The 26,998-nt window shown below is 52.0% G+C and overlaps 1 protein-coding gene across 1 annotated transcript in view; it reads left to right on the forward strand.

Moving 5' to 3' along the window:
- Positions 1-26,998, forward strand: part of LOC146796600 (lysosomal alpha-glucosidase-like) — an 854,317-nt gene that overhangs the window by 589,600 nt on the left and 237,719 nt on the right. The window contains exon 14 of the mRNA XM_085629244.1: positions 15,807-15,958. Within this exon, the coding sequence (XP_085485370.1) occupies positions 15,807-15,958 (152 nt within the window). The remainder of the gene's footprint in view (positions 1-15,806; positions 15,959-26,998) is intronic.

The following is a 26,998-nucleotide window of genomic DNA, read 5'->3' on the forward strand; positions in this document are numbered from 1 at the left end:
CTACATCCACTGCTAGACAAGGTAACAGGAATCAAATAGCTGAGCTGTTCACATAGCAAGAACTTACTTAACTGAGAAAAGAATTAGAACGCCGAAAATAGAATTCCTCTTTACCCCACCGCTGCGTAGATGGGTCACAGATAGACTCGTCGTTTAAATAGTACAGGGATGGAAGCGGGAAAAAAACAAACAACAAAGAGGCCGCACCTGAGGGCGATTAAGTGACTCCGAGAGTATCGAATTCAAAAGCTCATGCAGCGTGTAATAACGGCCGCCATCTTGGAAGAGGGGCATCGATGAAGGGGAGAGATCGAGGTAATAAATATAAAACTACCAGAAAAGGTCTGTATCCAGGTTTGGAACAAAAATATCCATTTATCAGGGATTATTTAAAGTAGATACTTAAGCTAGAGCAGTGTCGTTAAACGGATGGCAGAACGAGTACGGATATATAGCCTGCTACAGCCTAAGGTAACGGGCACCATCTTGGAAAGGGTGCAGATGAGGGAGAAAGGATCACACCAAGGAATGGACCATGCTCTGACACAAATATCCGCCATCTTGGAAGACGAGAGATCGATCAAATTTATCCAAAACTGCCAGAATAAATCTGTATCCAAGTTTTAAACAAAAATATCCATCTATCAGGGATTACTTAAAGTGGATACTAAAGATGAAGAAGTATCATTAAACGGATGGTAGAACGAGTCCGGATATAAAACCTGCCACTGCTACAGCGTTTGGTTACGGGCGCCATCTTGGGAAGGGTGCCAATTGGGGAGAATGGGTCACAACAAGGCGTGGTCCATGCTCTGTATATAACTCATCGTTCCTGAAATATGACATCACTGCAACACATCAGCCATTTTTAAAAATGCTGTCTAGAAAAACTCGGCCCAAATCAGTAGTGTCTACCCAAACTCAATTACTTGTCTAATGATCCAAAAACACGAATAAAAAATGAAAATCTCTGGATAGTCATTTTTTTTATTGAGGTATATCGGGGCGCCAGGATTAATATTCAAAAGGTGAGGAATGTGCGGTTAGGTAGAGTATCTACCATAAATAATGTTACCAAAGGTAAGAAAATTGTTTTTGTATTTTACTGAGGGTAGGCAAAGTTATAGGTGAAGAGTAATTGATAGTGAGGGTAATCATGGTGCACATGTAGGGTGTGCAACTGAACTATTTCATAGTGTACTTTTGAATAGTTGGAATCTATCCCAGAAGCATTCCTCCACTATGTAACTGTCTCAAAAGGTACATGTCAGAAACTTAGTAGAGTAGATGGTTTGACTTGATTCTTTATATCTGAAAGAAACACGTTAGTTAGATTCCTCACCTTAGAATATCCCCAGGCGTCAGACTGGATCCGGAAAGATTTTTCGTCAGCAATACCCCTTGTGCGTCGCTAGACGTCGTCTGCGGCTCCGCGTCCGTGTTTGGCGTCGTGCGCCGGAATGACGTCGTCTGAGTACTTAGACGCCGCCCTCGCGCGCTGACGTCAGTTCTTCTTTTTTCCGCGCCAGACAGCGCCGATCCGGGAAGAGCTTACCCCTTTAGTCACTTTTTGACTAAAACCTTTTGGACTCTTTTGTCTACTCTATTTGAACTGGTGCTGGTAGGATGCCCGGGTTTAAAGCCTGTGACTCCTGTCATCGACTGATGTCGGTGACGGACCACCACCGCTGGTGCCTTTACTGCCTGGGGGCCGACCACGATGCGGAGTCGTGCATCGACTGGCAGGCCTTGACCTCGAAGGCTAGAGCGGTCCCGTAAACTTCTCGAGCTCCGACACTCTGCTCCGCGCCGTTCACGGTCCCGGTCCCGGAGGAGGTCGAAGGACCGGTCGCGGAGCTGCAGCCACCACCACCGCTCGTCGGGGTCGAAGTCTTAGGGTAAGTCGAAGCATGCTAAGAAGTCCAAGAGGCAACATCGCTCTTAGGACTCCCCTTGCCGGTCGCGCGACTCGGTCGAGGGTCCGGGTGGTACCACCCCCGCGGCTCTGTCGGAGCCGCAGGAGCTGCATCCGTCCCCATACCCTCTGGTCCCTCGGACTGACGCGACTCCGGCGGAGATCAGTGCCTTCCTCTCGGCCATGAGGGGGCCTGGCACCACCGTCGATGCCTGCCGGCGTGCCTTCGGGGCTCGACTGGGCGACCTAGCGAGCCGGCGGCTCCGGCCTTGGTGCCGACTTCGGTCCCGACGCCGCAGGTTCCCGTGGGATCCAGGCCTGGATCTCAGTCGGTGCCGGTCGACCTCACGACGCCTCCTCCGCCGGCGCCGACACCGGTTCCACCCCCGGCGCCGTCTCCGGTCGACACCGGTTCAGCCCCGGTCTGGGCCTGGCGCCGGTGCAGCACCGTCCGGCGCCACAGCCGACGCCGATGGATGACAATTTCATCTACCGTCCAGCTCCGATTATTCCCCCTGTTTATCAGGAATCAGATGACTGGGAGAGGTCTGAGGACCCTCTGGCCATGCAGGCCAACTTATCTCAGGACTGGGCAGATGAGCTGGGGGATGCCAGTGGTCTGGACACCTCCCCGGACACTGGTTTCATCTCTCCTCCGACTGTGGCTTCGGAGGAAGGTGCTGCATTTTCAGTGGTGCTGCGCAAGGCGGCCGAAGCCCTTGGGCTGGAACTGCCTGCTGTGGCCGTGAGGACTAACCTCCTCACTGAAGTGCTTCAACCGTCAGCAAGGTCCTCGGAGCCTCTGCTGCAGTTCAATGAGGCACGAGTGGACGTTCTGTAGGGCACCTGGTCCAAGCCCTCCACAGTACCTCCAGTGGATCGGAACGTGGCCCGGCGCCACCGCCCTGCTCCGGGCGACCCCAGTTTTCTGTCCCAACACCCCAAGCCCAAAGAGCCTGGTTATCCAGGCCTCTACTTCCCAATCCTCCTTCCCGTCCGCTCCCCCTGGATTGGGAATCCAAGAGGCTAGAGCAGTTCGGTAAGAAGCTGTTCTCTTCCCTTAGTTTGGGACTGCGGTCCTTGAACACCGCTTGCCTCTTGGACCGTTATTCCCACTCTCTGTGGGATACGGTGGAGGACGTGCTGCCCCAGTGTCCGGAGGAGGCCCGGACGCGGCTCGCCCAGGCTTCTGCCGATGGGCGGGATGCAGCACGACATGCTATTCGATGTGGACTAGACACTACGCACTCACTGGGTCAACCACGGTGGTGCTCCGCTGCCACGCCTGGCTGCGGTCCACGTCTTTCTCAGGGGATGTCCAGAGCACCCTCTTGGATATGCCCTTTTATGGCACTTGCCTTTTTGGCGAGAAGGCGGATAGTGCGCTGGTGCGCTTCAAGGACTCCCGGGCTACGGCCAAGTCCTTGGGCCTCTCGGGGCCGCGACCGCAAACTTCCGCCTTGCGTCCCTTTCGTGGCCAAGGAAGGGGCGCCCCCTCACGTCCGCCTAGCCACTGGCCGCAGATCCAACCTGCACGCGGTCACGGACGTGGATTCCGCCGAGGCGGTACCGGGGGTCAACGTGCCGGTCAGTCCACATCCACCCCGGCAGCATCCGCCTCAAATCCCTACTAGTCCGTGCTTTTAGGCCCATTCCACGCCAGTGGGCGGCAGAGTTCGCCATCACCTGCTCCACTGGTGTTCCATCACGTTGGACAGGTGGGTGCTGCAAATCGCCCGAAGGGGCTACTCCCTCCCCTTCGATACGACCCCTCCAGCCATGCCCCCGCAGTGCCACCGCATGTCGGGGGATCACTTGAATCTTCTACGGGAGGAAGTTGCAGCCCTCTTGGCCAAGGGGGCCATCGAGCGCGTTCCTGGTCCAGAAGTAGGTCGTGGTTGTTATTCCCACTACTTTCTGGTTCCCAAGAAGGGCAAAGGAGGCCTACGCCCTATCTTGGACCTCAGGAGCGTCCACGCCTTCCTCAGGAAGGAGAGGTTCAAGATGCTTACCCTAGCTCAGGTTCTGGCTGCCCTGGATCCAGGAGACTGGATGGTAGCAATGGACTTGCAGGACGCCTATTTTCACATTCCCGTCCTGCCGGCCCACCGGCTTTACCTGCAGTTCACGGTGGGTCAGGAGCATTTCCAGTTCATGGTGCTCCCCTTCGGCCTCACCAGTGCCCCTCGGGTGTTCACGAAAGTGATGGCGGTGGTCGCAGCTCATCTGCGCAGATCAGGGGTTCCAGTCTTCCCCTATCTTGACGACTGGCTGTTGAAGGCGGGCTCGCCCCAGCAGGTTGTCTCCCACCTCCAGACTACGGCCGACCTCCTGCATTTGCTTGGGTTCTCCATCAACGTGCCGAAGTCGCATCTGAGACCCTCCCAGAAGCTCCTTTTCATCGGGGCGGTTCTGGACTCTGCGCAGTTCCGGGCTTAACCTCCGGAGCAGCGGGTCCGGGATATTCAGGCTCTGATTCCCATCTTTCAGCCTCTATCCCGGGTTTTGGTCAGGTTGGTGCTACGGCTTCTGGGTCTGATGGCCTCCTGCATCCTGTTAGTGCATCACGCCAGGTGGCGAATGCGGGCTCTGCAGTGGGACCTGAAGTTTCAGTGGGCCCAGCATCGGGGAACCTGTCCAACCATGTCTTGATCTCGGAGGGCACTGCAAAACAGTTGCAGTGGTGGCTCACGGACCGCAATTGTGTCAGCAGCAGATCCCTCTCCCTACCCCACCCGGAGCATGTAGTGGTGACGGATGCGTCCCTCCTGGGATGGGGGGGGCCACATGGGGGAGGCAGAGATCAGAGGACTCTGGTCTCCGGCGGAGTCTCGGCTCCATATCAACCTTTTGGAGCTGAGAGCGATCTGACTTGCACTGAAGGCATTCCTTCCCGTTGTCCGGGGAAGTGTGGTGTAGGTGTTCACGGACAACACCACCGCCATGTGGTATTGCAACAAACAGGGCGGGGTGGGGTCGTGGACCCTTTGTCAGGAGGCTGTGCGCCTCTGGACATGGCTGGAACATCAGGGTATCACCCTGGTGGTTCAACATCTGGCGGGCTCTCTGAACGCGAGAGCAGACAAACTCAGCCGCCGGTGCATGATGTATCACGAATGGCGTCTCAACTCGGACGTGGCGCAAGGCCTCTTTCGGCAGTGGGGAGAGCCTTGGTTAGATCTATTCGCCACCGAAGAGAACGCACAATGTCAGCAGTTCTGCGCGTTGGAGTTTCCAAGTCGGTACTCGCTCGGGGACGCTTTTCGTCGCTAGTGGCGTTGCGGTCTGTTGTACGCCTTTCCGCCTATACCACTTCTGCCCAGACTGCTGAAGAAGATCAGGCGCGACCGGGCCCAAGTCATCTTGGTGGCTCCGGATTGGGCACGAAGGTACTGGTATCCCGAGCTACTCAGTCTGTCAATTGATCCCCCAATACAACTGCTTCTTCAGCAGGACCTTCTGTCGCAGCTGCAGGGGACGGTCCTCCACCCAAACCTGTCCAGTGTAAGGGCCTCCAGGAAGTACTGCAGGAGCGTCAGGAACCCGATGAGAATACCTCAGTCTTCCCCCACGGTCTTCCGGCTCTATCAGACTCTAGAGCTCGGATGACTCGCCAGGGGAAAACAGGGAAACAAAACAAGGGAAGGTGGGTTGTACTTCAAAGGCTTAAATGGCGCCTGGTCACTCCTCACACACACACCCTGTGAAAGAAAAGACTGTTGTAAGTACTATCCAGGCAGAATAACACTCTGGTATAACGAAACTCTAAACTACACCTACCACTGTGGGGTTACTTCTATACATGCAAATGGAGGAGTCACTGTGTCAACAGTAGCATCCTGTACAATAGAAAGCACAGGGTTAGAAGGGAGGAATAAATGTGTACTAGGGCCTCAGCTATAACACTCTGCAGCTCACCCCAGGGAGTCTGTTGAAGGATTACCGGCTCTCCGGAATACACTTCGCCTTGAGTCTGCTATGAATTATACAATAATTGTTCGATTGAAACATATAGCACCATCTGCCAAAACAAAATAGAAAGTCACACTGAATTCCCTTTATACATTTAACCATACACCCAATATAGAAACAAAAGGCAGCACTGTGCACTGTTACCGTGATTCTGTTGGAAGGAGCGCCAACACAGTGGTCCACGCAAGTAATCCCAGGGATTAACAGGACACCTTTGGTAATGGGACTGGGTGCGGAGAGACCTTCACTAGTGTAGAATGTCCCCCAGTAACTACCAGGATGAACACTCACTACATAACGCCTGGCCGATGAAGAGGGCAGAGTAAGCCACTGGATAAAGCACCACAAGCAGGAACAATAAAGGTGGAAATGATATGAAAAGAAGCCTGGCTTAAAAACGAGGAGAGACCAGGCAGCATGTATACCCCAGCGCTAATGAGAGAAACCTGCGCGGGAAAAGCAATAAACGCTGCGAGGTACAGGGGAGCCAGGAACAATGACGGACCCTCTCTCACAGCTCTACGGGGGAAAAAGGCAGTAACAGACCTTATACTGGATGCGGGAAAGATTGCAGAACAGAACGCCGCGTAGGGAGAAGGCAGCGTCTAGGAAACAACAAACCAGCTTCCCAATCGGGAACGAACACGGAAACAGGAAATGCTGCGCCGGAAGTCAGGCAACAAAGCTTGGGACGGAAATGGGGCTCGAAGCAAGAACGCTAAGCGCGTTTCCTTGCTTCGAGGTTTTTTAAATACGGTGGCATCGAAGGGCTCAGGCCGTGCGGCATGACATCCAGTCTCCACCTTCATGCATGGAGATTGAGCGGCGACAGTTGATGCCATTTGACTTGCCTCCTGAAGTCTGCGATGTGATTCTGGCAGCCTGGCGTCCCTCCACTAAAATGGTATACGCCTATAGGTGGAACAAATTTGTGGCATGGTGCACAGCAAAGGCTGTGGATCCCCTTTCCGCCCCTCTTTCTGAGGTTCTCCTCTTCCTTCTTTCTTTGGCCCAGCAGGGCTCTGCTCTGGGCACTCTTAAAGGTTATCTTTCTGCTATCTCTGCCTTCCTTCGGCTTCCTGATCGGCCTTCTCTCTTCTAATCCCCTGTTGTTTCTCGGTTCCTTAAGGGCATTACTCACATGTTTCCTCCTGTCCCTTTCGTAATGCCTCAGTGGGATTTGAATCTTGTTTTGACTTATCTGATGTGCGCTCCCTTTGAGCCACTTCATAATTGTCCTCTTCATCTCTTGACGCTTAAGACTACTTTCCTGGTAGCCATCACCTCTGCTAGAAGGGTGAGTGAGCTCCAGGCTCTCTCTTCTAAGCCTCCTTTCCTTTCTATTCATCCGGACAAGGTTGTGCTCCGCACTCGCCCTTCCTTCCTTCCTTCCTAAGGTTGTGACTTCCTTTCACATCGGGCAGTCTGTTACGCTGCCCACCTTCTTTCCGCCTCCGCATCCCTCGAAAGAGGAAGAGCGGCTCCACCGTCTGGACCCAAAACATGCGCTCTCCTTCTATCTGGACCGCACAAAACAGTTCTGGGTGGATGACCAACTCTTCGTTGGCTACGTGGGCGCTAAGAAGGGGCGGGCGGTGCACAAGCGAACCATCTCTCGGTGGGTCGTTTTGTGCATCAAAGCTTGAGGTTCCTTAGCTAAAAAGGAACCTCCTGTTGGGTTGAGGGCCCATTCCACTCGGGCCACGGCGGCAACGACGGCCTTGGGTCGGGGAGTCCCATTGCAGGACATCTGTCAGGCAGCCACGTGGGCCTCGTTGCACACTTTTACCAAGCACTACTGCCTAGACAGCCAAGTCCGGAGAGACGGCTTCTTTGGCCGTTCTGTTCTCCAGGACTTTCTGGTGTGATCTTGGTTCGCAGACCCACCACCGGGGTTGGTATTGCTGGGGTATCTATTCTAAGGTGAGGAATCTAACTAACGTGTTTCTTTCAGATGAACAAGTTACTGACCTTCGGTAACGATGTATCTGTAAGAAACATTAGTTAGTTAGATTCCTCACCGACCCACCCATCCTCCCCGTTCTGCGAACCGACATCTAGGGTTAAGGTTATCCTTTTCAGGCCCCTAGACTTTTTTGGCACCAGTGTCGGTCTCTTGCATGGCTCTGCGTTCCTGGCGCGGAAATCTATGTACAGGAACTGACGTCGGTGCGAGAGGGCCGCGTCTAAGTACTCCGACGTCATTCCGGCACACGACGCCGACGACGGACGCGGAGCCGCAGACGACGCCTAGCGACGCGCAAGGGGTATTGCTGACAAAATCTTTACGGATCCAGCCTGACGCCTGGGGATATTCTAAGGTGAGGAATCTAACTAATGTTTCTTACAGATACATCGTTACCGAAGGTAAGTAACTTGTTCATTCAGCCTAGGACCAGTTTTTAAAGGAATGTGATATACTGGAATTTTGACCATCATAAAACAAAGTCACTATCTTCGTCAGAAAAGAGGCTCGCTTTTTCAGATCCAAGTTAACTGGAGATAATATGGTGTACTGGGAGGGCTTTTTGATTGCGCTCCCCTCGTGCCAATGGCACTCCTCCCACTGAATTATGCTCTTGTGGAGATGGGGTGTTAGGAATCTGACAAACCTCTTGGTGAATGTCTTGCTTCTTATGCTGATAATGCGGAACCCACTCCAAAACCCTGAAAATCAGTACACAAGCACTAGTGTATTATAATGGGTTTTAATTTATTATTTGTACCGTTCTCTTGTGTTAGAGTATGCAGAGCTAGTAGGTGGTTGTTGCACTGAACCCTGTATTCCAACACAAACAATGCTCCTCTAAAATTGTTAGAAAGCACAGGACAGCCACTGCTTTCTATGTCCAGAATTCTACTGGCACAAAAACTGCCAAAGGTCAGCCTGTAAGTAGATTCCAACCACTGTGAAAAACTGAGAATGGAAACCGCTTTCTCTGGTTACCGCAACGTGAGCAGCAGCAAATACCTGCCCACAGTGAAGTGAAGCGGCTCATTATCATGTTATATAGGCCTGCATTTAGGCCTATCACAGTTATGTTTACTAAATCTGAAAGAGACACGTTAGTGATAAATTCCTTCCCTTAGAATATCCCCAGGCATCAGACTGGATCCGGAAAGTTTTCGTCAGCAGTACCCCTGCGCGTCGGAAGGCGGCGTCGTGCTGCACCGTGTCCGTCGCAGGCGTTGTAAGCGCCGAGATGACGTCACGGAGACTACTTAGGCGACACCCGTGCACGCTGACGTCAGTTATTTCCTTTTCCGCGCCAGCAAGCACAGATCCGGTTAGAGCACGTACCCTAGTCACTGTTTGACTAAACTTTTGAGACTTTTTGTCTTCCATTTTTGAGTCTTTGACTCCTGGTGCCACATAGGGATGCCTGGATTTAAATCCTGCGGGGCCTGTCGCCGTACGATGTCTGTGGCCGACCCCATTGCGTCTGTCTCTACTGTCTGGAGCGCGACCATGACTCCCGGTCATGTTCCGACTGTCTGGCCATGGCTCCGAAGGCCTTGCAGGAGCGGTCCCGTAAGCTACTGGAGGCCCGGCAGTCATCTCCGTGCCGTTCGAGGTCCAGGGGTCGCTCGAGGAATCGCCGGCGGAGCCATAGTCATCGCTCCCCGGGGTCGAAGTCGTCCCACTCGGATTCGGGTAAGAGACGTCATAAGAAAGTCGTTTTCGCTCTCTGACGTCCCCTCTTCGGTCTCCTTTGGAGCCTGTGAGTCCCGCGGCCTACCCACCTTATCCAGGTCCGTCGGCGACTCCTGCCCAGGTGCAAGATTTTCTTGCAGCCATAGATCGCCTCTTCAGGCCTCGGGCTCCCACCGGTGCGCCTTCAGGCCCCGCGGTCCCAGTTGAGGGCCTTCCCTTGCTGCCGGAGGTGGCTCCGGCCCAGCCCACTGCTCCGATCCCGCAGTGGGTTCCATTCATTCCACCACCGCCCTTGCCCGGGTTCTCGGACAATTTTGCTCCTGGTTGGGACCCTACTTGGGACACGGAGCCGGACCGGCGCCGGGAATGGCGCCGTTCGACCATTTGTATTCCCCAGTCACCCCTCCACCACCACCACGATCAGTGGAGGAGGGCGACGACTGGGAGGGGTCTGAGGACCCTCTCGCACGGCAGTGCGGGTCAGAAAAGGAATGGACAGAAGAGCTAGAGGATGCCGGTGGTCTTGACCTCTCCTCTAACCCTGGTTTTCTTTCTCCTCCGGCTGTGGCTATGGAGGAGGGCGCCACATACACTATCGTGCTCCGTAGAGCAGCTGAGGCCCTTGACCTTGACCTGCCTACAGTGACCCTCAAGACTAATCGCACTGAAGTACTTCAGCTGGCGACAAGCTCTTCGGAGCCCCTGCTTCCGTTCAATGAGGCATTAACTGACGTCTGGATGGGCACCTGGTCTAGACCGGCCACTGGGGTTCCCGTGGCTAAGAATGTGGCCCGGCGCCAACGCCCGGCCCCAGGTGACCTGCTTTTTTGTCCACCCACCCAACCCCGGAGAGGCTGGTCATCCCCTACTGCTCTGCTGGATAAGGAATCCAAGAAGCTGGAACAGTTCGGCGTAGGGCTGCGGTCGGTGAAAACTGCATGCCTCTTGGGCCGCTATTCCCACACTATGTGGGACATGGTTGCGCCGGTGTTGCCTCAGTGTCCGGAGGAGGTTCGGACAGTGCTTTCCCAAGCTGTTGCTGAGGGGAAAGATGCAGCAAAGTTCGCCATCAGGTGTGGACTGGACACTGCGGACTCACTGGGTAGGGCGATTTCCACAATAGTGGCCCTCCATCGTCACGCCTGGTTGCGGTCCACTGGTTTTTCAGGGGATGTTCAAAGTTCTCTTATGGACATGCCCTTTGATGGTACTCGCCTGTTTGGCGATAAGGCAGATAGTGCGCTGGAGCATTTTAAGGACTCCCGGGCTACGGCCAAGTCCTTGGGTCTCTCCTCCATGCGCCCAGCCACGTCTGCTTTTCATTCCTTTCGTGGCCACGGAAGGGGCACCCCGACACGTTCGTTCAGCCTGAAGTCCGCGCAGAACCAACCTCAGCGCGGCCGCAGATGTGGTGCCCGCCGCGGCTGGACAGGGGACCAGCGTGTGGGTCAGTCCACCTCCGCTCCTGAAGCATCCGCCTCAAAGCCTTCCTAGTCTGAGCTTTGGGGCACACCCCAAGCCGGTGGGCAGCAGGATTCGCCATCACCTTTCCCACTGGCGTTTCGTTACCTTGGACAGGCGGGTGCTGCAAATCGTCCGAAGGGGCTACTCCCTCCCCTTCAAGACTGCCCCTCCAGCCATGCCATCTCAGTTCCACTGCATGTCGGTGGGACCATTTTGCGCTTCTCCAACAGGAAGCCACGGTCCTCTTGGCCAAGGGGGCCATCGAGCGCATTCCTTGGCCAGAAGTAGGACGTGGTTGTTATTCCCACTACTTTCTGCTCCCCAAGAAGGAAAAAGGAGGCCTGTGTCCCATCTTGGACCTCAGGAACGTCAACCGCTTTTTCCGGAAGGAGAAGTTCAAGATGTTGACTCTAGCTCAGGTCTTGGCTGCCCTCGACTCTGGAGACTGGATGGTAGCGTTGGACTTGCAGGACGCTTATTTTCACATCTCCGTCCTGCTGTCCCACCGGCATTACCTGTGGTTCACGGTGGGTCAAGAGCACTTTCAGTTTGCCATGCTCCCCTTCAGCCTTACCTGTGCCCCTCGGGTGTTCACGAAGGTGATGGCGGTGGTCGCAGCTCATCTGCGCAGATCAGGGGTTTCAGTCTTCCCCTATCTCGACGACTGGTTGTTAAAGGCAGGCTTGCCCCAGGCAGTTGTCTCCCACCTCCAGACTACGGCCGACCTCCTGCATTTGCTAGGGTTCTCCATCAACGTGCCGAAGTCGCACCTGAGTCCCTCTCAGAAGCTCCTTTATCGGAGTGGTTTTGGATTCAACGTAGTTTCGGGTTTATTCTCCCGAGCACAGTGTCCGGGATATTCAGGCTATGATTCCGATCTTTCAGCCTCTATCCTGGGTTTCAGTCAGGATGACCCTCTTGCTCCTGGGCCTCATGGCCTCCTGCATCCTGCTAGTGCAACATGCCAGATGGCATATGCGGGCTCTACAGTGGGACCTGCAGTTCCAGTGGGCGCAGCATCAGGGCAACCTGTCTGATCACGTCCAGATCTCGGAGGGCACTGTACACGACTTGCAGTGGTGGCCCACGAATCGCGATTGGGTCCATGGCAGATCCCTCTCCCTTCCCCAACTGAAGCGCACAGTGGTGACGGATGCGTCCCTCCTGGGATGGGGCGGCCACATGGAAGAGGCAGAGATCAGGGGCTTCTGGCCTCCGGCAGAGTCCCGGCTCCATATCAACCTTTTGGAGCTTCGGGCGATCCGACTTGCACTGAAAGCATTCCTTCCCTCTGTCCGGGGAAGTGTAGTTCAGGTGTTTATGGACAACACCACCGCCATGTGGTATTGCAACAAACAGGGCGGGGTGGGGTCGTGGACCCTATGTCAGGAGGCTCTCCGCCTCTGGACATAGCTGGAACATCAAAGCATTATCTTGGTGGTGCAACACCTGTCAGGTTCTCTGAACGCCAGAGCGGACAAACTCCGCTTCCGTTGCATGATGGATCACGAATGGCGTCTTCACTCGGAGGTGGCGCAAGGTCTCTTTCTGCAGTGGGGAGAGCCTTGGTTAGATCTATTCGCCACCAAAGAGAACGCGCTATGTCATCAATTCTGCACGTTGGAATTTACAAGGCGGCACTCGCTCGGCGACACTTTTCGTCACGAGTGGAGCTGCGGTCTGTTGTAGGCCTTTCTGCCTATACCACCTCTGCCCAGAGTGCTGAAGAAGATTCAGCGCGACCGGGCCCAAGTCATCCTTGTGGCTCCGGATTGGGCACGAAAATACTAGTATCCCAAGCTACTCAGCATGGCGATCGCTCCCCCAATCCGACTGCCTCTTCGGGATGATCTTCTGTCGCAGCAACAGGGTACGGTCCTCCACCCGAACCTGCCCAGCCTCCACCTCCATTGCGTGGAGATTGAGCGGCGACAGTTGACGGCTTTAGACCTTCCTTCTGAAGTCTGTGACATTATTCTGGCAGCCAGGGGTCCCTCCACTAAGACTGTATACACCTGCAGGTTGAACAAGTTTGTGGCATGGTGCACAGCAAAGGCTGTGGATCCCCTTGCTGCCCATCTTTCCGAAGTCCTTCTGTTCCTTCTCTCTTTGGCCCAGCAGGGCTCCACTCTGGGCACTGCCAAAGGTTATCTCTCGGCCATTTCCGCCTTTCTACAGCTTCCAGATCAGCCTTCTCTTTTTAAGTCCCCCATTGTTAATCGCTTCCTGAAAGGCATTACACACACGTTTCCTCCCGTGCCCTTCATAATGCCTCAATGGGACTTAAATCTTGTCTTGACTTATCTGATGTGTGCTCTCTTTGAGCTACTTCATAACTGTCCTTTACGTCTTTTCACTCTAAAGACGGCTTTCCTGGTAGCTATTCACCTCTGCCAGAAGGGTGAGTGAACTCCAGGCTCTTTCTTCTAAACCTCCTTTTCTCTCTGTTCATCCGGTCAAAGTGGTTTTAAGGACTCGTCCTTCTTTCTTGCCAAAGTTTGACACGCCCTTCCACATCGGGCAGACCATCACTTTGCCCACCTTCTTTCCGCCTCCTTCCAAAGAAGAAGAGAGGCTCCATCGTCTGGACCAAAAACATGCGCTCTCGTTGTATCCGAAATCGTTGGATCCTAGGATGTTTGTTTCCAGTCCAGGGTGGGGCTTTCTTGGCAGTTCAGTCTGGACTGTTCCCATGAGGCACAGGGTCAAGACTGATTTTCATATGGCTGGGTTCAAACTGGAATGGCATGGTGAGCAAAAAAACAATGGATTTAGGCCTAGATCTCTGTACTGGAGTGAATGTATGACATTGTTCTGCGTTCTGTAGTTCAACTGTTTTTGCATTTGTCACCCCGAGTGGGACGGGTATGCCCAGACGTGGGTCCCGTGCTCTCCATGCCACTGGAATCAAGCTATCATGGCTGAAGAGGGATGAAACCCCGAAACTGGTCCTAGAATGCTTGTTGCCAGGTCCAGGGAGGACCTGGCTTAGCAGTTCGGGCTGGACTTTTCCCATGAGGCACAGGGTCAAGACTAATTTGCATATGGCCAGGTCTAAACTGGGATGGTATGGTGAGCAAAAGAATGATGGATTTAACCCACATCTCTTGACTGGGGATGAATGTTTTGATTTGTGCTGCATTCTGTCCATCAATTGTGTGTCTTGCTTTCTCGTTCTATCTGAAGCCCACACAACAGTACCGGGTGGATGATCAACTTTTTGTTGGCTACGTGGGTGCCAAAAAAGGTACCGTGCACAAACGGACCTTCTCTCGGTGGGTCGTTCTCTGCATCAAAGCCTGTTACTCGTTGGCTAAGAAGGAGCCTCCTGTGGGGCTGCGAGCCCATTCTACCAGGGCAACGGCAGCCACTACTGCTTTGGGACGCGGCGTTCCCTTGCAGGACATCTGTCAGGCCTCGCTGTACACTTTTACCAAGCACTACTGCCTAGACAGCCAAGTCCGGAGAGACTGCTTCTTTGGCCGTTCGGTTCTCTTGGACTTTCTGGTGTGATTTTGGTTCGCAGACCCACCTCCGGGGTAGGTATTGCTGGGGTATCTATTCTAAGGTAAAGAATCTATCACTAACGTGTCTTTCAGATGCACAAGTTACTACTTGTGTAACGATATATCTTTAAGAGACATTAGTTAGTGATAGATTCCTTACCGCCCCACCCTTCCTCCCCGTTGTGCGAACTGATTTCTAGGGTTATGGTCATCCTTTTCAGGGCCCTAGTTTCATGGCACCAGTGGTAAGTTTCTTGCATGGCTCTGCGTTCCTGGCGCGGAAAGTCGTGTGCAGAACTGACCTCCACGTGCATGGGTGGCACCTAAGTAGTCTCCGTGACGTCATCTCGGCGCTTACAATGTCAGCGACGGACGCGGAGCTGCACGACGCCACCTTCCGACGTGCAGGGGTATTGCTGACACAAACTTTCCGGATCCAGTCTGACGCCTGGGGATATTCTAAGGTAGTAACTTGTGCTTCAAGCACTCAAACCTTCGCTTGTATCTTCTTCGTGCACAAACAATGACTATGTCAACATGCGTCAGGGCCTGTGACATATGTAACATTATCAAACAGATAGAAAAATGTGCTTTCTCATCACAATTGTAGTACTATTTTATCTTCAAAGATCTTCGTATGCTTCCCAAATACTGCTGCTCAAAAATGTTACAGCCTTGCTTAGTTCCCTTTCTGGTATGGTTCTATATATTTTTTTCAAATGCACCTGGGGTTGGTTGATGTCATTTGTGACATATTTTTCTGGCATCCCATACAGATTGTATGAGTGTTGGTTTACTTGTCACCTCCTCTGCCAGAATAGTCTGCACAATCCTTCGCTTACAACCTAATCGGGATACACTGCATGCTCCTCCCAAGATTTTTGGCATGTGAAATCTGGACCCCCAACCAGTTGGCAAGGAGGGAAGTGCAGGATTACAGAGTTAGGAGAAGTTACTTCATGGTGATTCTCATACTGTTTGCTCATGCTCACCATCCTTCAAAAAAATCCACTTAGCCTTCTTTTAGTAAGGATATTCAGTCTTCAGCCTATTGGAGAAAACTTGTCAGAAATGGGCTGAATAGGCGGTGATGTATGGATAAATTGTAAACCCTGCTTTTTGACGTAGACTCATTGTATGGTTTGTGTAAATTTTAAGCTGAAAGCAGTTTTTAGACATGTTTCCAAATCCTGCTAACAACGTTTTCTATTCCCAAACTGTGGTGCTGGAAGGAAAGAGCAAAGAATAACTGGTTTATCGTTAAGGTAATTTTTCTTGTTTTTCTGTTTTCTAGGATTGATGAACTTTAACATGTTTGGGATCCCTCTAATCGGGGCAGATATCTGTGGATTTTCTGGTTCCACAACAGAAGAGCTGTGTATTCGGTGGACGCAGCTTGGTGCTTTCTATCCTTTTGCACGAAATCACAATTCAAACAACGAAATGGTAGGACTTTATTGGCAAATGGAAAGAGAATACATGTTAAACTGTGTGAAATGTTGAGCTTTAACTGACAATTCATTTTGTAGCTGCTTATAACAGAATAAAAATAGCAAGGGAAGCAGAAAAGTTCACAATTGGAGGCAATGAGTACAGTGGAGTGGCCTAAAAATTCACTTTTGCAGTCTTTATCTTTAATTATTTAAATATCACACTGCAGGGAAGCCGATCTTTTCAGTGATCTGCCAATATATTGATATCCCATAAAGAAATGACCAATGAGAGAAAATTAAAATAGAAAAAAAATAGGGAAGTGGTTGTATCTAAAAAGCAAAGCAGCCAAGCTAAGAATTTTTCACTTGGGGTAAGAATTACCATGACGGGAGTACCCAATAAAGAACAGCATATTGGATGCTATGATCCTAGGAGAAGAATCTTGGAATCAGTTTTTCAAATGACCTCGGAGCTTCAAAACAAAGTGACAAAGCAGCTGATAAGAGACCATGCATATAATGTGAACAGGGAGAGATAACTTTTCAAATCATGGAAACGCGAATGTTAGGTCACCAATATGTATAACTGTAGCAATGTCTTGCTTTGAGTGTTAGTGTTTATTTCTAGGGTCCATTTTGCCAAACAGGCAAAAGGTTGATTGGAAATATTCCAGAGGAGATGGGTCAGTGCAGTGCCAGGTTAATAGGAACACATTATGAAGAAAAATACAGTAACTTAATTCAGCACAGTTTGGAGGAGGACAAAGGGAACTAGGAGAGAAACACTTAACTACTTTAAGTGTGTCGCACTAGTAGGAGGTGGATATTTATGACAGGTGTGCTTCAAGAATATGATGTTTCTAAAACAGTGAGAATTACAGGGGAAGCTTGAGATAAAGATGTTCAAAAAGAGGACTGAAGTGCATGGGACAGCCTTTTTTAGTAGAAATGGTACAAGAAAACAAGTAACTGAAATCTGGCACAGGGGATATGCATAAAGAAATATTTGCAGTGCAGGAGCAAAGACAGACCCAGAGTGTAGGTACTGTCAAGTATGTTACAGCAGATATGGAAATTACTATTTCATTTTTGTAGGAAGCTGACTCTGTATATACTATACCAAAGTAAGGTAGAGCATGCACAGAGTCCAGTGGATCCCCAGAGCCTATACAGAGGCTAAAGTAGATAATACTAATGCTCTCTTTTGTGGTAGTGTGGGCGAGGAGTTAGGCTTATCAGAGGGCTGTGTTAAGCATTTGTTGTACATACTCGGGCAAGAAATGATTACATTCACTCAATGACTAAATCCGAGACCAATCGTATGTAAAAATATAACTTTTTGTATGTTTATTACTTAGAACCAAACTAAAGATACTTAGTTTCAGTAAAATAAGTTTAACAATATCACAGTTTTTCAGTATAAAAAGTGGACACTTATTGTATTTTTTTATTTTTTATTTTTTATACTTGTCTTTTTATTTTTATTTTTCCCTTACAAACAAAAGGGAACCAAGGTCCACATTGACACAGCGTTAAGCCTACAACCCAGTTAGGACCGGCCGCGTTTTATTCAAGGTTCTTCAGGATGATATGAAAGCAGTATAAAACAATTTAAAACACCGCACTTCGCCTACAACCCCTGTGGGGCTGGCAGCGTATCAAAACACATGGTGGTATAGGGGCATTATTTGAAGCGTCTGGACCCTTTGCAATACAAGAACAAAAACAATAAGAGCGCGGGCACGGGGCCCACCAAAAGTTGATAGAAAAGACTAGATAGAGGGAGGCCAGACAGAAAGAAGGAAAAGAAGAGAGGAGAAAGACAGTAGCAGTAGTGGCTAGGCAGACGGACGGGAGTGTGTACGCAGCAGAGCAGAACATGAGGCGTGGTTGTCTTGGGGCTTGTCATACGGGGCGTCTCTGAGGACTGACCTGATCATGCGAGGAGTCTACTGGGATCTGACGGAAGTAGGGCCTCCTCAAAAAGGCGTAACGCTCTAAGCTTGGAGGGTAAGTAACGCACATGTTCTGTTTTACAAAGGTACTGGATAGGGGCCGCCAAACAGCAGTGAAGCGTGTGTCATGCGATTGTAATTGCGCTGTAAAAAGTTCCACAGTTAGCACATGCCATAAACGCGTGTACCAAACCGCTATTGGGGGAGAGACCATTTTTTTCCAGTACAACGCTATAGTCTGGCCGCCGCTAGCATATGAAGTGCTATAGTCCAATCGCTGCGGGTAAGGGCTTTCAAACTGACAGGCTTAAGGCCCAAAAGGATCACGGTAGTGGAATTAGGCAGCGGGAACCCCAGCACCCCCTTGATATGGCTAAGGACTTACTTCCAGAACAGGGTCAGGAGCGGATACGCCCACCAGATGTGTATGAAATCTCCAGGAGCCTTCAAACATCTCCAACACGATGGGGACACGCTAGGAAACATTTTGTGCAGGCGAGTAGGCATATAGTACCATTGCGTCATGATTTTATATGCATTTTCCCTCTGCGGGACACTGCGATAGACCCCAGGAATATCCCGCCAAAGACTATGCCACTGTGCAGAGGTGATTTCCGTGACTGAGAGAGCCTGCCATTGGCGCTGGTAAGGGTGCGGAGATAGGACCGGGGGATGTTGTAAAATCTGGTATGTGCGAGAGATCAGGCCCTTTGACTCATCAAAGGAACGGACCAGCTGTTCAAACGGGGTGAACGGACGGGTAGCGGCCCTGTGCATCTCTGGGGATGACACCCAGTGCCGCAGCTGCGCGTACTGTAAACCCGCGTTCATCGGGAGCCCAAAGTCCTCCCGACACCGGGCAAACGTCTTAAGTGCTCCTCCCTCGTACAGATCACCAATCACCCCCCCCCCCCGTAACCAATTAGCAAATGCTGGCGGATGAAGGGCCGGGGGATAAAGCTGGGTTGCCCGAGATAGGAGTGTGGGGGGAGGGAAAAGTCGTTAAACGCTTATGTACTGCAATCGTGTCCCATATATCCAGAACCGTTTTGGTAGGGACTGCTATATAGGCACTGCGCGAGCGTGCCATGCGATAATGCCAGGCAAGGTCCCAAATTGAACGTCCAGTTACCGCCCTGTCTATATGGAACCACACCTTTTCACTCTCAGCGGCTATCCATTCCGACACGAAGCGGAGATGCGAGGCCCAATAATAGTCCAAGAGGTTAGGACACGCAAGGCCCCATCTGTTGCGCGGTGACATGAGGGTCCTGTGGGAGAATCGCGGCCTGCGCCCGCCCCAGATAAAGCGAATGAGATCGCGCTGTAGGCCCTGTATTTGGTGTTGCGGTATAGGGGTGGGGAGGCATTGAAAGAAATATAAGATTTTAGGGAGTATTGACATTTTTAAGGCTTTAAGCCTACTCAACCAAGAGATCGTGAGGTTTTTCCAACCCCTCAGGTCTTCCAAAACAGTCGTCCGGCACTCTCGCCAGTTTACCTGGGTCCATGTGTCCAAGGTGGGGGTCAGCTGGAGGCCGAGATATCCAATATGCTCCGTGGCCCATTGGTAAGGGGCAAGCATTTTCAGGACTGGTACCTCTTCTGGCGGGATCGTGAGATTCAGAGCCCAGGATTTGCCATGGTTAATTTTGAGGCCCGAGACTTGCTCAAAAGACTGCAGTAGGGTATGGAGCGTCGGAAGAGATGTATGCAGGCGCGTCAAGGTAAGGATAAGGTCATCCGCGAAGAGTGCCACCTTGTTTTGCCGGTCCCCAAGCGGGATCCCATGTATGTCCGGATGGTGCCGAATCATCTCCGCTAAGGGCTCTACCACCAGGGCAAACAGCAGAGGTGACAAGGGACAGCCCTGTCGTGTACCTCTAGAGATTGAGAGGGGATCCGTAAGCTGCCCATTAACTCAAACCCGAGCTTGCGGGGAAAGATAAGGAGCCATGATCATAGAGATCATATTCCTACCCAGTCCGACCTTTTGTAATACCGCTCGGAGAAAGCCCCAATCCACTCAGACAAACGCCTTCTCCACGTCCAGTGAGAGAAGGCATGCTGGTATTTTCCAGTGCTGGGCTTTCCACACCAGGTGCGCGATTCTACGCACATTGTCCGCCCCTTGTCTGCTGCGGATGAAGCCAACCTGGTCCGGTTCCACAAGCCCGGGCATGTGGGGATCCAAGCGTCTAGCGAGCATTTTGGTGTAGATTTTAAGATCCGTGTTCAGCAAAGCTATGGGCCGGTAAGACGCGCATAGCGTGGTGTCCTTGCCTGGTTTAGGAATAAGGGCTATTTCCAGCATACCCATAGAGGAGGACGGCCCCTCCGCACCCGAGAAGGAGTTATACAGCCGCAAGAGATGTTGCTGGAGCTGCGGCAGAAACGTACAGTAGAAAACCAATGGCAAGCCATCTGACCCCGGCGTCTTCCCGAGAGGCAGATCCTTCAGCGCCGTCCGCAATTCCTCCGCTGCGAGGGGGTATTCTAATTGTTGGGCATGTTGTGGGTGAAATGGTGTCCAGGGGTATTGGGCTAGGAAATCATCTATATCGACTGGTGAGGGGTTGTCCGCCTTATAGAGGGCAGCGTAATAGGCCCTAAAGGCCTCACATTTAGCTCGCTCCGTGGTAGCCCAGACACCATCCGGCGTTTGGATATTCGCTATGTGGGCCTTCGCCGCACGTGCCCGCAGGCGCTGCGCCAGTACTCTGCCCACTTTGTCTCCCCCTCAAAATATTGTTGTTTTAGGGTAAGCAGGGACCGCTCTGCCTTATTAGTGCATAGCGTGCGGAGCTGGCCCTGAAGGTTAGCAAGACTTCGTCTATTTGCGACCGAGGAATGACCCTGATCCTGCTACTCTAGCGCCTTTATGTCTTTGGAAAGGCTGTCCTCCAGGCGGTGCGCCTCCCGGGCACGTGCAATCGCTAAGGATGTGATGTGGCCGCGGATGGTAGCCTTAAACGCATCCCACACCACTGGAAAAGGAGTTTCGGGAAGATCGTTGTTTACAAAATAGGAGTCAATGGCGGACCGTATCTTCTCCACATCCGCCGGGTCGCGCAGGACATGCAACGGCAGACGCCACCGCCGATAGTGAGCAGGAGAGGCGGCCGGATCCTGCAGTAATAGCTCCACATGGGCATGATCAGATATTGATATGTCGGACATAGACGCCCCCACTGTGTCCCGCACGGCATCATGGGAGATGAATAAAGAATCGATACGCGAGTACGAACGGTGAACGTGGAAATAGTACGAGTAAATCCGCACCTCCGGAGAATATCGCCAAACATCCAGCAAACCAAGATCTGTAATCTGTTTCTGTAGTGTAGAGGACATGGCTCCCGCCCCATTGGAGGAAGCCTCGCTACGGTCCATCGCAGGGTCCCATACAAGGTTAAAATTTCCCCCCAAAATTAAGGAGGGCTCGCCATGTGGCGCATGTTCCTGCATCAGTGCTCTGAGATAGGAGTCTTGCATCTGGTTCGGTGCATAAACATTGCACAGTGTAAGTAGGCGTCCCCCCACCCGCACCTCCGCCCTTATGAAGTGTTCATCCGGACTGCGATAAACTTTAGAGCGCCCCTGCCGGATTCCAGGCCTACAGAGAATAGCCACCCCGGCTGTTTTGGTATCCGCTGATGCCCAGAACTGGATGGGATAGCTTGGGTGTGCCATGCGGGGAGTATCTATACGCAGCAGTTGAGTTTCTTGCAGAAAAAAAATGTCCGGGCTATGCTGTCGCAAGTAGCGCCACACCTGCTGCCGCTTGTTGGGGGAATTAAGGCCCTTAACATTAAGGGTTAGTATCTTTAATGGGCCAGAAACAGCCATAGGAAAATCAAGTTCCAAATTAGCCCATCATGCCACCGAATAAAGTGCTTCCGGGGGGTGGGGAGGAAACACAGGAGCGCGCCGACTCTAGCCCCAAGTGCGCGTCGTGATAGTTGAAGCAACCCCCCGCCATACCTAGCGCCTGCTGAAAAGGAGAGATACAGGTAAGTAGGAGAGCAGAGAGTGAGAGGAGATGAACCCAACGTCGGCCAACCGGGCCACATTTCCCTGTTCCAATCGCCGGCCAGCATACACCCGAGGGTTCGGACAAGCCTAGCGACGTCACTCTCCCAGGAACAGGGGGGGGGTACGCTGTCCACCGGTCTCGAAGTCAACTAAAGAGAGGGCTCCGGCTTGAGCCACCCCGCACACAAAAGAGAAAGAAGGATTAAGAGCTGGGGGACTGCAAGACCCCCCCCCTCCCCCCACCCCCCATAGACCATGCTCAACTAGGAAGCACTAGACCATAAGGAGCAGTGGCCGTAGAGAAGAGCTCCAGTAGTCACCACAGACACCCAGACCGTTGATCACGGAGGTGGAGTTTCTGGACCAGAGTCGGATTTGTCGCCTTCTAAGTTCTATAATGTCCTGTTTAGCCTGCAGGGAGTCCTGTTCATTGAGAGGAGGGGAGCGCCTATGCTGGCGCATGGTCGACCAGGCTGGCTCAGCAGGGACCCTTGCAGAGGATGGAGGACGAGCGGGCCGGTCAGGCCGTGAGGTGGGGAGTCTAAGCAACTGCGCCGCATCCCTGTAGGACCGGATCACCCGTCGCCGAGACTCCCAGGTAAATATAAGCACAATGGGATGACCCCACTGATAGGAGATATTCAGGCTTCGCAACTTATCAGTCACTGGTTTGAAGGTACGGCGGCTGTCACCCGGTGCGGGTAACTCATGGTGTCACCCCCTCACGACTTACCGCATAGACCTCCTCCGCCCGAGTCCTCCAGTGGACACAGTTAGCAAATAACGGGACCATACAGAATGCTTAGTAACGTTTGTAAATGTAGGTCCTATATTTACAAAACGTGCCTGTTAACAACAGTGTGATAATGACTCATTAATCAGGTTGTACAGTGGGCTACCTGCTAGTCAACAGTTTATTGTAATTTATAATATCTTAGGTATGGTACTTTTAACTGGTGTGGTGTTCCCACTATCCAGCAACACGATATATCAGTGGTCGAAGTGGGGGGAAAAAAGTAGGGGAACTGTGGGAGGAGAATCAGAGGGTGGGAATAACCCAAGGATTGGATCAGTGGGCAGAGCCAGAGGCGTGGCCAGAATGCGCAAACATCCCAATTTTTTGTATTTGTTTGGTTTCACTGCCCAGTTTTATCAACCAGTGGATACACATGATTATTTAAGGTTATAATGAGTTATTGACAGTAAAATGTGTTCACAAAGTGGGATATGCTTCTAATCACAGAATGTCCCAAATACGATAAAATGTGGAAGCACAAGCCATTTGTGTCCGAGCCACGGAGTTTCTGTCATCAGCACTTCTCCCTTTTCCAAAACAGCAGTTCAAACATGAATGGCTAAAAATTCTAGTTTGCAAATGTTTTCTAAATAACAATGGCTCTGCCATATTTGCCTCATAATGCAAGATCTGTAGCATGATCTGACCATTTAAACTAATAAATTGTTTGTAGCTCAAACGTATCAAAAGTTAATAAAAAATGTGACTTGTGTTGCTGCGGAGTAGATGACAATTAATAGCTCACTGTTCTATGTTAGGATTTTAACTTATAAACTGCAAGTAACAAAAGGATCTCTCTGACAAAAGCAGTAGCCCACTGGCCTATTTACATTATGTGCACTTTGTGATCTGCATGATACATGTTCTTTGCAGCAGGTACATTAACCCTCTGAGCTACCTTTCCATGAGTCAAATCTTCCATTACACAAAATTCCGATCTCTCTCTAGGAAGAACATTAATCACCAGTCATCATGACATTTTTATTGTTACCGAAAATTACTGGAGGCCAGGAAGGAGGCAGCAAGCGCTTTTAAAACCATAATATACTTGCAAAAATGATGCCTCCACCTAAAGTGAGCACCTGGTGCGGTCACACCGGTTGCACCGCCCTAGAGCTGGCCCTTCTCAAGGGTCCTGTGATCTCCGTGACAGGGTCATTGTTCTAGGGTGTACTGCTTCATAGGCCTGCCCGCAAGACTGGAGGTGAACTTCAGTATGAATAGTGGTGGACAAGCCTTGAAGGTTAACCTACACTTGTCATGCTAGGGTCCACCTGCTGGTGCTACAACACCGGGGCTTCTAATGTCTTGCGAAGCCTTCTAAGGTCTAGCATGAGATAGTGCTCTCTCAGGAGAGTGGTCTGGCGGACTGGTTATTAAGGCTGAACCTGGTTCCCCAGTTCCAAATTCAGCAGCTCTGGCCATAGTGCCACATCCTCTCCCTCACTGAACACCATACTGCCCCACTGAGAAAAACTCAGACTGCCTTCAACTACAACCCAATTGTTGCCAGCTATAAACACCTGGATGGGGCTCAATTTAAATTACGCACTGGGCAAGAGCAATATGTGGCCTACAAAAAAAAGTGACAGCATCCTGGAAAAAGCAAACAATCATAGGGAATGCAAAATTTTGCAAACCATGTGAAATGTAAGCAGGAACAACATGGTTATCTTAACGCTTTTACACTCACTGTTCAGAAATCAATGAGTGCTTTTGCCTGAAAAGTTAAGGACATGACAACAGGGCCCTGAATGGACCCATTTCAATGGCCATTGCTTATATCCTTACAAAACGTAAGCAGTATGGTAAAAAAAAGACAGCATCCGGGATACAGAGCAGCAGTACAAATTTTGTTTTTCATTCCTCACATTGCAGTACCTCCAGGATTGGTACACTAGTTCCAAGCCCAGGGAAAACAAAGCCAAGATAACAAAAATAGCGCTTCACTGGCAAACTCTGTAAAAGTGGCGCTAATGTGTTTGGGTGTGAATAAAATCAATCTGGCCAGTTTTTTACCACTCTGTCTTACTTTAGTTAGTTATTTATTTTTCATATTTTTAAACTTTTATTCCCGATGCTGCACTTTGGAATTAAATGTCAGAAAAATAGACATTGATAACCAGCAAAAGTGATTTTCTTTTTTGGATCCATTTCACAGGGAAGCAAATAAAAGAAAGGAGGGGAGACAGTGCGCACTGCGCACAGGCACCTCCTCCTCCTAAAAGGTTAGGTTGCTCTGCGCACACCGGCCCTGTTGGTGTCACCCCATGTGAGGGTGTCACCCGGTGTGGTACGCACCCCCCGTACCCCCATAGTGACGCCGCTGCGCCTGAGGGTGGTTGGGGCCAGATCCTGGAAAATCTGAATCCTATGTCCCTCATACGTGAGGTCTTGCATGGCCCGCGCCGCCAGCAGAATAGCTTCCTTTTCTGTAAAAAAATGGACCCTGGTTAATATATCCGGACGAAGGCCCGATCTGCCAGCAGGCCCAGAGACCTGGTGGGCCCGATCCAGGGCCGGGGGAGAGGCGTCTTCATCACCCCACACTTCATGCAGCAGCTGCGCCACAGATGTCATGATGTCTTTCCCTTCAGCGCCAAGAGGGACCTCCCGGATGCGGAGGTTATTCCGGCGACTTTGATTCTCCAAATCCTCCTGCTTCAGCTGCAATTCTATGTGTTGGTTTTCCAGGACAGCCACGCGCTGCCAAAGCTGCTCCTGGTCTTCCATCCGGGCATCCATCGTCTTCTCCAATCCATCTACCCGTCCCCCAAGATCCGCGACCTCTCTCCGGAGCTCTCTGACACAAGAGTGCCCTTCGGTACGCAGGGAGCCAATCTCAGATTTCAGTTCAGACATGAAGGAGGACATAAAGGCCTGTGTCACCGGAAGGGAATCTCCTCCAGCCGGCGCCTGTCCCTCCGCGGATGCAGACAAGCCCATCTTGCCCCACAAGGCCGCCACCGAGTTGTCCTTGGGGGCTGGCCCCGGGGCATCTTTGACTCTATTAGTGCGCGTCATACTGGAGGAACGGTGGGACAGCCGATGGGAGGACCTTACAGATAACTGAGGTCCCGCCGCTACATCTGCAAAGCACCGGCCTCGCAGAAGGTCCCCCTCTCCGTCCCCCTCTCCGTCAGAGGTGTTCGGTCTCACCGCGTGCCCGGCAGACCCAGATAGTTCCGAGTAGGGGATTTCAGTATTCAAGTCACCACCACAGCTCCGCAGTATTGAGTCACTCAAGATGCCAGTAGCCCCTGTCGGCCCCCCTACAGCCCGTTAAAGCACATGAGCGCCCTGTAAAAACATGCAGTCAGACCCAAGCCCCAACTCTCACCCCACCAGAGCGAGAATCATCAGACCAGGCTCAGGCAAGTGACACCCAAGGCGCCGCAGCCCGACACCACCAGCCTCAGCCAAAGTGACGGCAATAAGCCTCCAAGCAGGAGAGTTTGTGGATCGATGGGTAGAAGCAGTCCAGCAAAGTGGCCGACACTGGCTGACGACAGTGCACAGTCAAAGGAGCAGATCCCATCCCCCACGCTGCCGCCGCTGTCCCCACTGGTCTCCACGCAGGCTGCTGTGAAGAGTCTCATAGGCACGAGGCAGGTGGAAGCAGTCCCGATGTGCTCCTCCCCGCAAGAGCCGTGTAACCACAAGCGGATTCAGCCCAGGACTTTACACTCTTGATGGCGCTGTCCCGGTATCCACAAGAAGGAGGAGGTGAAATGGCGGCAGGAGGTCAAGCCGCGGCCTCTTGCCAGTACTCTTTGGCCACAACCGATTTATCAAGGCTGGGGGAGGCCCCCCGGGCCGGGAGAACCGGCCAGCAGGGCCCGGGGTCTGAGGCGCCTCACCGTTACAGCGCGGGAAATGGCGGGTCCGGACCGGCTACAGGCCCGCCGCCCGTCCAGCCGTGCCTGTGTCCCAGGTCTGCCGTCCACACCTTCCGCTGTCAGGACGTTCACTCCCGCTATGGCTCCCTCACCTCTGGAGGCGGGCAGCACCAGGCATCTTCGCGGGACATAGGATCCGCCCGCGCTACAAGTCTGGAGGCCTCCGATCCGATCACCACAAAATGGCGGGCGCACCAACCGCCGGATCGAGGCACCTCAACGGGTCGCCGCTGCCGCTGCTCCCATGCCATCCTCCACCCGCCAAGGGGCGCCACGGATCATCCGCACCTAGGAAACCCCCGGGTTTAGCGTCAGGGGACCCCCAGCTCCGCTATAATAGCGTTAGTGCGCGGCGGACTGCCGGAGCTCCT

This window comes from Triturus cristatus, chromosome 10, assembly GCF_964204655.1.
Source record: "Triturus cristatus chromosome 10, aTriCri1.1, whole genome shotgun sequence".
Classification (NCBI taxonomy): domain Eukaryota; kingdom Metazoa; phylum Chordata; class Amphibia; order Caudata; family Salamandridae; genus Triturus; species Triturus cristatus.